Source organism: Phaenicophaeus curvirostris, chromosome 3 (assembly GCF_032191515.1).
Source record: "Phaenicophaeus curvirostris isolate KB17595 chromosome 3, BPBGC_Pcur_1.0, whole genome shotgun sequence".
Taxonomy (NCBI): domain Eukaryota; kingdom Metazoa; phylum Chordata; class Aves; order Cuculiformes; family Cuculidae; genus Phaenicophaeus; species Phaenicophaeus curvirostris.
Window position 1 is genome coordinate 84,565,968 of NC_091394.1, and position 13,274 is coordinate 84,579,241.

General features: G+C 39.8%; 1 protein-coding gene across 4 annotated transcripts in view; it reads right to left on the bottom strand.

The window, feature by feature from the left end:
• Positions 1 to 13,274, bottom strand: part of SAMD12 (sterile alpha motif domain containing 12) — a 213,500-nt gene that overhangs the window by 88,999 nt on the left and 111,227 nt on the right. Inside the window, exon 5 of one of the 4 annotated variants that reach the window (XM_069854578.1) lies at positions 1,549 to 4,736. The exons of 2 other annotated variants lie outside the window; for them this stretch is intronic. In XM_069854578.1, coding sequence (XP_069710679.1) covers positions 4,639 to 4,736 — 98 coding nt within the window. In that variant the 3' untranslated portion in view covers positions 1,549 to 4,638. Of the gene's footprint in view, positions 1 to 1,548; positions 4,737 to 13,274 lie in introns of those variants that run through there. One more of the 4 variants, XM_069854579.1, reaches the window with a different exon arrangement.

Sequence of the window (13,274 nt, forward strand, 5' to 3'; positions counted from 1 at the left end):
TACATGCATAATGCTATAAATAATTGTTTAGCTCGTTGAGGGCCTACCTGGCACTGGCTAGAACATTGCTCTTTCTAGCAATGTGCAATAGTTACAAATTACAATTTTCTCACCAATGTGTTTATTCAGCATTAAGAAATAATTGAAGGAGCATAGTATCACAATCTAGCTTTCTTTTTCTTTGTTATTGTTATTTTCTTGTCCCATTAATTGCATCTAAATTGTTCAAACTTAGACGCGTTGTTATTAAGAGCAAAAATTAATTAAGTGTCTTTTTCTATATTGCTAACTTTTCGCTGCAGTAGGAAACTAGTTTTTCATGCCTGTTGTGGCTCCAAGGGAACGGCTATGTTCATTTTTCTCAGATGGGAGATAGGGTATGGGTGAGTGTGTGAGTTTTTTGGCATGATTAGACTCTTCACCTGTGCTTCACTTCTATCTTCGCTTCTATCTAGCTGACTGAAGTATCAATCAGAAGGCTGTACCAGACATACTAGTACTATTTGTGACCAGATATCTTTCTGGGATTTGCCACCTGGCAGACCACTGCAAGACTTCAAGACCTTCTGCAGTCGTTTCATTTTTTTTCAGGAAAGAGAATCTTCTCTAAATGGATTGCCTCTTCCTTTTGGGGCTGATACACATCTATGAAGCATATCTTGCTCTCCTTGCTTAAAAACTCCTGGATCAGCAGAAGTGTGTGCAACAGTAGGTGTTAAGGGCTTCTCTGACAGCATGAGGCATTTGGATGGTACGCTCCTAAGCTCATTTGAAAAGAAACTACAGGGGTTTTATTTTCACAGTTATACAGCACAAATTTATCACAATTGGAATAAAAGACTTAGCAAAAAACCCGTAAGCACCTCCTTGTCAAGAAACCATTATCTAAATAGCCTCTGGGATGTATCACAAGCACAAAACCACACTCTTTCCTCAGGAGATGCCTTTCAAAGCCAAGAGGTAAAAAAGGCAGGATAAAATACAGGGTTCAGAAAAAGATGAACTATGGTCTATACACTATAATTCAGCATTCATGAGCTCCAATCCAAACCATGGAAACACTGAGGAAAATTAAGGTAAATCACCCTAAAGAATGAAGTCACTGTGTAGGAGGTTGAGTCCCTTAAACCTACAAGTGGATGCTTTCATTCAAGCATAAAGTAATCGTAACTCACAACATCATAATTCTCCTTAGCGGATTTTATGTGCTGTATCACAAATGGATTGACTTAAAGCATTAGTAGATTTGTCTTATCTTTCCCCTATGTATTTGTGTATATATGGCCCTGCTCAGCAATGGCCAGTTCGAAAGTTGAACTCGGGTTTGACATGGCAATTTGCTCTATTGCTATAAATCTCTCTTACCCAAAAATAACTGCAGGAGGTGTGAAGAAAGGAGGGAAGTTGTGAGCACAGCCAATGCTGTAAAAGCATCTCCTGAACTCCACTTTGGATAGCATTTTAGAAATACTGGAACCACCTGAAGCTTTAGTATCTCCATATGACCACTCTCAGTTATTTCCGCAGACATGCTGGGTCACAGCCAGAGGGTTGTGCCATCTTGGTCCTCTTGGTGGAAGAGGATTGCTGTTACAGGACAGCAGAAGCTAAGGCTGTTTAAGAAATGACATTATAAAAGGCATTTTAAGAACCTGAGTTATAAAAGCTGTGGTTCTAGTCTAAAGAATGAGTCCATTAAAGAAAGTGTCAGTAGATGTTTCCCTGTTTATTATGTGCTAGTAACTCTGGGCTGAATGTGCTCAATTCGTGAGTACAAAGACATTTTTCTTGTAACAGCTAATCTTAAAAGCTCAAGCTGGGATCTGAGAAGTGGGGTGGGTTTTTCATTCTCATACCTCATTACCAGTAAACGTCAATTAATATATACTTGCTCATGTAGCTGTAACTGATCCTTATTATTCTATTTTTTAATCTTGAAGCCGGTTTGAATACAAGAGCCAAAAAATGCAAACCAGATGACAGAGTTTATACAAAGATGACCAAGCGCCTATACACCGTAACTCAGCATACGTGAGCACAAATCCAAAACATCTGACTGAAGCTGCAAATGTTGCAAAATTAATAACCAAGATAAACAGTGAAGATACCACAGTTTAGAGTCAAACCCTCCCCAGATGACTGCATGGGTTGTTATTGTCCTCTGGACTCCTGCTAGTATCTTTTCAGGAACCAGTTGCTCGGGGCTCAATGTATTATCCTAGACACAGACACAAAAAGCCAGATAGGAAGACTGTGTTATCATATAGCATCTCTGTCACCACTTCCCTGGTGGCAAGCATACGGTACTGTGAATTTATATTTAACCTATGGCTTAAATGCTAGAAGGGCAGGAGTTTATCAAAATGGCTTTGAGGAACAACTTGTACTCCACCCACATGTGCTGCAAGCCACCAAACTGGCTTAGATCAACCCAACCTAGAGCTGCTGCCTTTCCCTGGGATCAAGGTGGGAAGCAGCTTAAGTCAGTAGCCATTCTGCAATGAAATGAGATTTTTATAAGACTGTCTTAAATTACAATTAGTTCATAATAATTAGCAAAGAACAAAACCAATAAAAATAGCATTCATTCACTTAAAATGATTTTTAATGTTATAATAACTGGTACATAATTACACCAGAGAAGGGCTATTTAAAAGAAGGGGAGAAAAGATTACTTCAAAAGAAGAGAATTCATTTGGTGTTTATTTGCTTCAGGGTTCTAATTACTCTGGAAACCAGCAACCCTCCTGATAGGATTACTGACACGAACACAACTGCAGCTGCAAGGAACGCTGAGCACATCAGGTTTTTAGCTCCATTAAAACAGTCCTCTATAAATACCAGATGCATCTATCTATCTATTACTCTCCCTTCTCAGCACTTATTAGTCGAGCAGTCACAGAGAATATCACAAAAATGAAATGTGTAGCTGTGGCAGAACTGGCGCAGTAGAGCAAGTAATTTGTATCAGGCTGTATAAGGGTTTAAGTTTTATTATTAAGTATATGTCACACATATACTAGCACCAGTTCATCTTTTTTCTCTCTTACAGTTCAGATTTATACACTTATTAATAAAATCCAGACGGTCATTTCAACACCCTCATTTAGCAGAATAAGCTGGTCAAATCTGGTCAGAGTCGTGTGGATTCCATGTGGCAAAGCAGAGAGTCTTGGCAACTTTAATTGTTGCAGTCTAGAGGAGATTTATGATGCTATCCATGCCGGTCCTAGCTAATAAATCACACCTTCCTCCAGTCTTCAGCAGACAGGTCGGACGAAAAAGGCTGCTAGGTCTCATTAGTGTTGCTGAAAGTGGCACAGAGGTAGGAAGGGAACCACAACGTTTGGCATTGCTTTCACTTTTTCCCCTTCCAGATTCTCAGAGAATTGCTTTACCTGACAGGGTTTTGAAAACCCTTAAGAGGAGGATTTTTCCTCAGGAACAGATGCTGGAGGAACTTAGAGCTGATGTTCAGTTCTGGTCCCAGCACAGATTTCCCATGCAACCTAAAGCATGTGGTTCGGTGACTCTGTGCCTCATCCCCTAAAGAGCAACCCTCACATGATGCTTCCTACCTTCTGCCTTGGTTAGTAGGTGAGCTCTTCAGGATAGTCACTGCCTTCTACTAGATAAATGTAGCCATTCTCACCAGTGGCTGGCAGGTAAAACAGCAAGATGAAATAACAGCTAAAAGAGCTGGAAAACATCTTCAAATCTCATCTTTTTTTATTCTGTCCCTCACCTTTACTTTTCTAGAAAGCTAATAAGAAAAATCAATGTTGCAGAGCAGTTAAGCATTTCTTAGGTCCAATCTGAACAGCATCAAGGAAAGAAAAGTAAAAATCTTCTGTAAAATAATATATTTATCAAAACACTCAGGAGACAGGGAAACGTCAAACTGGCAGTTTCATTAAGAGATCATTCTCTAATGGCCTTTCTGCAGCAACATCAGTAGATAAATTAAAATTCTTACATTATACTCTAAACAACTATGTTAATTTAAGACCTTCAAGAGACAGAGGGAGCCTGCTCTTACAACTGCATGTGTTCTGAAGCCAGGCAGGGCACAAGCAGCACGCCGTTGAAAAAAAAAAAGTGAGTACTGGTGATTTTTCATGTCATTACAGGGCAGCTCTGTAATGTATAGAAATACACTCCCTGTCTAATTCACATGAAAACATATTTACCTATTAGTAATGAAAACATTCCCCTACTCCTCACGCCAAGTGCATTCTCAATGCAAACCAAAAAGACAGTCTGTATACTGAAGTGTAATGTATGGTAAATGAGCTGGCTCAAGAAAAGGAGATATGGTAGTAGAGTCAAAGATTTTCCTTCTACAGGTAGACTCTGTTGAGCTCCCTTGCTGGATTATGTTTCTCCACAACATGAGGGAGAAGGCAGTGCAGACATATCCGAAGACAAGACAAACACAGCAGATGCAGAGACACAAGGAAACACTGAGACAATGTTGGTCGGCAAAACAGCAAGCAGGCAGCACACTTCAGTAGCTGAAGCGCTGGCAGACTTCCAACCAGCAACACACATTCATCAAGTGGGATCTGAAGGAGACTGTAGGGTGACTCTGTAGTAGCTCTCAGAGAGCTCTTCCAAGGAACGCCATAGGTGATATCATTACTTAGACACGGGTGATGGGATGTGGAATTGCAGCAATGGGGAATGACCTCGCTTATCCATAAAAGTTGCCAGGGAGGGAAGGAGTCTAAGAAGGGCTGAAAGAAAAGAGAAGCAGCTTAGATTTAATTTATTCACAAGAATCAGGCCTGAAAAGTATTCCCCGTCACTTTGCGGGGGCAGGGGGGGCGCTTCCCTGCAGAAGTTCACTTTGCTTGTGCTTACAGGCATCACAGAGGCAGGTTCATAAAGACAGTAACACTGGCTTGGAAATATCTGAAGTCTTCACTTACTTGAATTGCATGTCTAACAGGAAGAAAAGTCTGTATTATATCTTTGTTAATGACCTCATTAATAAAAGTGTAATGAGACTCAGTGCTGCAAAGCCTAATGGCTGGCTAAAGCTTAAAATGGTAAATAGTACCTGTTTCTTGAGCAGTCAGTCATGTTAAGCACCACATTTACTCCTGCCTCACGTTTCTGAGATGATGTTCAGCTTTCAAAGGGGAAGAGGGAATAAGAATGCTGCCTGCAGTCTCATAATAGCTTCAGTTGTGAAAAAGACACAGCTTCATGGTTTCCAAAGTTCCTATTTTTGTACATGCTTGGAGAAAGCACAGTTTAACAAAACTTCACAATCAGCGATCCTCACAAAATGTTCGGCATGTATTTGCCAGTTCTTTACTAAGCTAATTCATCTTTTAAAAGCAGCAGCAGAGACAACTGCTCAGATTTAGATTTGTATTCTTCTGTATGATATTATTCAGTAGAAATGAAATACTTTGGAGGTAACACCAATCCTATTGTTTCATTAGCCTGAAATATTTCAGATGGGGACAGCAATAAAAATAGATACCTTTTAGATCTGAGCACAGCAGAAAAACTGTTTCATAGTGAGAGTTCAGAATGAGTCTGGCAAATATCCTACTCTTCAAATATAAAAAGTGTGAGTAAGGTCAAGTCAGCACATGGACCGACTCGTTTGGCCAATGAAGGTCTTGCTGCTCTTTGAGCTTTGTGTGTTGTGCATCCTCATCCACAGAGTTTCAGTGATTTCCAGTGGTTGCTTTATCTCATAGAGAAAAGCAACCACAGAGGCACATGTTCCATAAACTCAAAGGAAGGAGCCAACCTTATGATCTACACACATGATTTTCCCTGAAGGCAAGTCAAATAAGATGCCATTCACGTGTAGATGTCTCAGAGTATTCTTCCTCCTTCAAACTGATGATGAAACATCACTCCTGATAGGAAACATTTATGAATGTGCCTTTCTCCAAGTCATCACAAGATTTAAGGAAGGCTATGGAAATCTGTGTGAACCTCAAAACAGATTTAATCAATGCCTGACTGACCTCCTAACATGTTCATTTAATCGCAGAAAAACTAAAAATCACTTTGATTAGAAAAACAAGCATTTCAGAATCAAAGCACTATTGTATAAAACAAGTCAGAAAACCCCAGACAAAATACTTCTTAATTGCTTTTCATCCTGGGAATTTACTAAGACTTCCCCAGAATATAACATCATGACCTGTTAAAGCTATTCAGCATGACCAGCAGAGTACCCTGCGGCAGCCTACAATGCCAATTCATTGGTATTAATGCACAGGAGACAAGTTAGAACTCAAAAAAAGAACTAAAACAAAATAAATTACATACTGAACTTCAATGTTACTGGTGTATATCACTGATATTTAATTTTTAAACTTCTGAGGTACATCAGAATTTATTTTGGGAATTTAACTTAAGCAATGAGGCACAAGCTGACAATTTGAGGTATCATCAGAAAGATTACAATGAAATGTTAAAGAGAAGAGCTATTCCCTCTAGGCCAACTGAAGCAGGAATGGCATGTCCTCATCTTCCTAAGTCCACCACAAGCCCTAAATTGTACAACAGCCTACTTCAATTATTCCCCTGCTTTCAGCATGCTAAAAATAAGACTGACATCATAAACCAATTTTAACTAATATTATAAAGCTAAGTGCATGCCATTGTCGGTAAATGAAACGTAAAATTAATTGTGCTGCAAAAGAGGAAAGCCTTCTGAAAGAATTCACTGTAGTAGTAAACGGTGAGCACCTTGTATGCCCTCAAGCTTCACTGAAATCATTACTACTCAGATGTCATAAAGGCTGGTTTCAGAGTCTTTTTCAACATGATGTTCATAATTAATTATCAGACAGACACAAAAACCAACTAGCCAAGCCCCAAGACTCACCGAATGGTAGCTTCCTATGATTATTTGGCAGTATTTGACCTCAGACTTGCAGACAGGAGGATGTTTGTAACTAAAGTTTTGACAGAACACAACATTGTTTACTCTAGAGAGACAAAAGGTACAATTTTCTGAAATAAATACAAATGTCATGTTCTCAATATGGGTGATCATTAACCTAGAGAGCTCAAACTTGAACATGAAAGTGAACAGATCAGAGGAATTTTAGAAAATTGGCACTGTATCATCTTTCTACACAGCCTCAAATTGCTACTCCTTACTTCCCCACACGAACAAGGTTTAACTGCTGTTAGCAATATACGCCCAGTGCAACTATGGTTGGGTGAACTGACTTCTATATGCTACCCTCACGCCTTAATTACATTACTGTCAGATAGAGTAAGTATTTTTTTGGCAATTGTGTTAAGAAACAAGTAAGTATGGTTGGCGGGACAGCACAGCCAGGGAGGAAAACAAAAGACCTGGCAACTTGTAAAAGCAAAAGGAAACAAAGATGTTGAAATCCATAGAAGAGGATGCATTCTTTTAGACTTCACTCTCTTTAAAAGTTACTTTTTTTCTCACAACAACTGCAGTTTTAAGTGGTTAATGAAGCAATAAGGGAGGACTGGATGCGATGCTCAACAGTTTCAGGGCCAGAAGCTGCAAGTGCAGAGAGAACTTGTTCCGTGTTCTCCAAGGGTGTGTAAAATGCAGGTCTGAGTGAGTCACCGGACAGGCAGGGGAGTTCTAGGACACAAATGGCCAATTTAACAAGCATGCTAATGTCCACTGAAGGGAACAACAATTAGAAGTGCAAGCTGTGTCTTAGGGATGAGATGAAGAGACAATGAGGAGATACAGCTGTTTGTAAGGAAATGTGTTGACCTAGCACTGCTTTGTATCTCTTAACTGTGCTCTCTGTCACAAAGATCCTGACTCAAAAATACTGACTATACTTTTGTGGAAGATGGTTTCAAACCAATCTAAATATAGCACGAATACATTTTTATACGTGAGACATGGTTTTTGAACTCCCTGTGTCTTGGCACTATTCTGCAGAGGGAATTATTGCCTACTACACGGCATCAACACTAACAAGTGTTAGTAAAATGTGACTAGCTGGTGCTGGAAAATGAAAAAGCATTAACAGACTTGTTCCCAACACTGCTTTTGATCAAAAGAGGTTCCACCAAATGTGTATAGTTATAGCAGATTTATAAGCATAAGAATAATAACCTTCAGAATTCTGTGGCCACACTAAGACCACCAGCTCCTCAAAAACTTAGAGGCAGTGAGTAACGTTGCTCCGTAAGGTCATAGTCTGGGATGTTTATATGCCAGAGTTTTTGCATATGCATTCACGTTTGAAGAACTGGTCCGCAATACCGTACCGCAGAACTCCATCACCATACATAATTTAACATGGCTATGTGAAATTTAGTTTAATATGCAAAGCAAAGATCACATGAAGTGATAAACATTTAATGTTAGTGGAGTTGAAGGTGACACACTACCATAAACCAAAAATTTATAAAGCAGTATTTGTTCTTCCTGCCATCCTCTACTAGGTGCCCTGATAACAAAATGACACACATGCATTTCCAGAATTAATCTGGATGCACAACAAAGCCTAAAATTTAAACTAACTGGCCCCAAGGATTTGGATCCAAGAATAGACTATGTCAAGAGAAAACAGTGAAATCTGATGATTACACTTTTTTAAAAGAATGATCCCTCAAACGTGTCATGCAAAGATTATAAATGTAACCAAATATCCACAGAACCTCCAGGCAAAATTTAAAATAGAAACAGCCTTTAAGTACACGAATCCCAACCTGAGCAAAAGCTGAGTATATTTTTCTTTAAAAACAATTTTTGCTACTTGTTTATTTTCAGTGGATAGTCATTAACGTGACACTGACCAGTAGGTTCTTCTTGCTTACACCCAATTTAAAAGAAATAATAATAATTAAAGAGTCTTATACCTACCAGAAAACCAACTTTCTTTCCCTACCAATTTTGACCTTTCTGTTTGGGAGACATTGATTTTTTTTTTTACCGCCTGTGTTTCTAATGGAGCTTGAAATTAACATGGCTTTTTGTTTACCTCCTAATTTGTGCACCACCATCATCAGTGCTGTCAGCACAGCTCTGGGAATAGGGCTTGTTTACTGCTTCTGCATAACCAGCAGAAGGAGCATAGGAGCAGAAAATAGGTTTGGTTTAGAGTTTTTCCTTTATTTATTTTTTTTGCCCAGGTCCTTTTATAGGGTATAAATTAGTGACTTGAGTGATAATGTCGCCCATTTTGTCAATACTTCCTAAATAGAACATAGAAAGACTTGAGCTAGCTCAGGGATATGTTGAACTCCTCTGGCACATATATCATAAAAAGTTGGTAATGTTATGTCAGCGCAAAGCATCTGCCAGCCTTTTGCACAGTGGGAGTTTCAGCAAGACCCAGCACCACCTGTCTAACGTGAAATACCAGCTAGAGAAGTCCCACAGCAACTCATTCTCCAAGTAGCTGCTTTGGCACAACATCCCAATCTCTGCATTAAGACAGCCCCCAATACCAGAATCCCCAAAGTGGTACAGGAACAATGTCATCTTCTCCTCTCAGAGATTAATCAAATCACAGAATCACAGGGTCATTTCAGTTGGAAAAGATATTTAAAATCACCAAATCCAACCACAAACCCAAATACTCGGGCTCAGTACACTGGCTTATGTTCTCGAAGATCTTCCTCCTTACTGTCTCTGTAAGAACAAGCTTGTTTCTCTTGATCACCACCAAAGGGCACAGGCCAGGGGCTGGTAGCATACAAATTAATTTGAGTAAGTTAACATCCCATTATCATGTCCTTCAGGAACTGTATGATTCCTACACGACTGGACACATTATGTCCGATTAGTATTATAATAGGTCATTGTATAATTGACATTTGTGATATGCTACCAAACCGCTCATATTGCCAACTAAAAATAACTCTATCCATTTTCCAGACAAGACTATAAATTCTATGCACTGATTTTGTTTCAGCGCAAAGGGATGGACTACACAACCTGTGAAAGCTGCTATATCTGGTTTCCATTAGTATTCATAGAATCATAGAATAGCCAGGTTGGAAGAGACCCACCGGATCATCGAGTCCAACCATTCCTATCAAACACTAAACCATGCCCCTTAGCACCTTGTCCACACATGCCTTAAACACCTCCAGGGAAGGTGAATCAACCACCTCCCTGGGCAGCCTCTGCCAGTGCCCAATGACCCTTTCCGTGAAAAATTTTTTCCTAATGTCCAGCCTAAATCTCCCCTGGTGGAGCTTGCGGCCATTCCCTCTTGTCCTGTCCCCTGTCACTTGAGAGAAGAGGCCAGCACCCTCCTCTCTACAACCTCCTTTCAGGTAGTTGTAGAGAGCAATGAGGTCTCCCCTCAGCCTCCTCTTCAGGCTAAACAACCCCAGCTCTCTCAGCCGTTCCTCATAAGACCTGTTCTCCAGCCCCTTCACCAGCTTTGTTGCTCTTCTCTGGACTCAATCCAGAGCCTCAACATCCTTCTTGTGGTGAGGGGCCCAGAACTGAACACAGGATTCAAGGAGTGGTCTCACCAGTGCCGAGTACAGAGGGAGACTAACCTCCCTGGACCTGCTGGTCACGCCATTTCTGATACAAGCCAAGATGCCATTGGCCTTCTTGGCCACCTGGGCACACTGCTGGCTCATGTTCAGCCTATTCAACATAGGCTTCTTTTTCCCTAAGAAATGTTGTGGTCCACGGTGAGAGAGAACAATTCTCCTCCCAGACATCCCCATGCCATGCTGCCATCCACCCTTGTATGAATGCTGACATGATCTGTACATTTAGGAAAACTACTCATTCATAAAAGTATCCTAAACAGTTACTTTATTTTGTTATTTATTTATTTTAAACCAGATCCACCTTTTCAAGTATCATTTCCACAAAACGTACAAGTCAGATGACCTGCCTCAGCACAATCTCAATAACGAGCTTCTTGTTGCTCCTGTCAGAAATGTACCCCTCTTCCCCAAACTTAGTACAATCTCCTACTATGCTCCTCAGTTTCCTCCTGCTTATAAAACACATCACTTGATGACTCTCAGAACTTAAGTCTTGCATTGATTCAATGTCTTTCATGATGTGCAACATACTAACCATTAGGTATTCCTTAATAGAAATCCCACTTCATTCCTTGTGAAGGATCAAAAACTGTTTTAAATACAGTGATGTGGGATGCTGAAAATCATACCTTACCTGCTCTGTCAGCTGTGCTTCTATGTCAAAATAATACCTTTTAGCTAACTCAAACATACAATGTATTCCAGTTGTTCCTTTTTCTGTATTCTCTCCACTCCCCAGATGACAATCTTGTTGATTTCTGCTTGTATCTTCATGCCTAAAGCCTTTTTCCCCTACAGAAGGTCATTAAGTTTCAGAGGGTTTTTTTTTCTGCACGAAGCTACCAAAATTAGCTTGTCTCTCAACACTGCCCTGTTAGCATCCCAGAGACTAAACAATTGTGTTTCCTCTGGAGACAGGAACTCAGAAAGGTCATCTCTTGACCCAAGCAGATTGTGCAAATGCACTCTGTATCCCCTAGGTTGTTTGCGGGCTTGATATAAATCATTAGTAGTAGAAAGACGAAAGCTAATCTGATTTTTAATATACATCTTCTGGAAAAAAAACCCAAACAACACAACACAACAAAACAAAGCCTGAGGATTTAGTTATTCTTCAGTTGAAAAAAAAATCTGTAAGGTATAAGTGAAAAAGAAACCCCAAACAATGCAGTTCCCAGCCTCCTAAATTGACTCTAAGAGGAAACGTCATACTCAAGGAGGAGAAGAGGCTGACTAGCCTTGGAAAGTGAGTTACATGGCCTTTCAAGGAGAGCAGGTGTCCTGGTGGCAGGTTTGTGATGGGGAGACTTGTCCTTAAGCGAGCATGTTAAAAAAGCGTATTCATTTCCTGAGCAATCCAATCCAATTTTAATAATTTGTTTACTCTTGCCTCAGCTACATGGAAGCAAATGACAACAGAGACCACTAAGAGTCTCCGGAGCAATGCAGACTCAGTGGATTTTCTTAAAAACAGTTAAAATAAAAGATACTTGGAGCGTACCACAAGCACAGTAGGTCAATTTGGGACCTAACAGCATCTCAGAGGAGAAATTTGCCTGCAGAAGATTAGGAAACAATTCTCTCCTCTTCTTCTGTAATCATATAGTGGGAATCATTAACAGTAAACATTTGTCATCTCTTAGCAAATGAAATAGAAGGGCATCTATATTCTAACAACTCTGTGGTTGACACAGATGCCTGGAATGATGGGATGCGGTGCTTTTCATTGTACTTGCTGTAGCACTGTACATCTGGTTAACCAGCTCATTCGGGCCACTGCCAAAGGATGAACGTTGGTCTAAATGGACCATGGTCAGGCTGGGAAAACCAGTCTCACATGCAGTTTACCCCTAACGTTCAAAAGCAGATCTCTAAGCAGATCCCTGGTCTTATGCTTGTAGGATTCAGACAGATTTAGAAGTATGCTAGAAGGCCCTCCGTAAGTGTTTAGTAAAGATTTACAAAACAAGCTGGTTTGCAACAGCATGCAAGTATTTACCAGGGCACGAAATCAAAGGATCTTAAAGGCATTATCTTAAAATAATGAAAATTATTCAGGTTTATATTCCTGTCCACCTCTATTACAATAATTGTCTTATAAATAGATTCATGCATTTGTCTGTCTTCATTTCAATTTTTGTCAAAGACTGATGTACCAGAATGTTAATGTTATATAATTATATATTCTGTAAATCAAAGCAGCATGGTGTACTGGTTGGGAATAGCACATTTCACACTTCATTACTTCTGCTGCAACTCAACCAATGTTAAGTTCTGAATCTTCTGTTTCCAGTAGTCAGGGTTTCTTTGGTTGTTACTTTTTTTTTAAAGTATTTCTGTTGCACAGTTCTTCGCTGCTTATGCACAAGCTACCAGCGACAGAGATGTGGATGGCAATGGTGGAAATCTGGTGGTTTACTCCAGTAAAGAGAGATAACAACAGAAGTGAGCAGTATGTTTGGGAAATGTGTATGGGTATCACAGTGAGCATTGGAGAGGGAACAGAATGGTCACCAGTGGTTTAAAGTGCAGACTACCATGAAGGTGTTAAAGACAATGCACCCAAAAACCTGACTATTCCATATTAAACCACAGTATGTGTCCCAAATTCTCAGATTAGGATAAATACCATGTTGTGAGATTGTTATCAGGTTGTAAAATTGTCAGGTGAATTTTTAAATACAGAAGATCATCCAAAATGACCTGCAGAAACATATACTAAAAATATGCTTGGTGAATTAAGAGAGTCCTGAAATACTATTAACAAA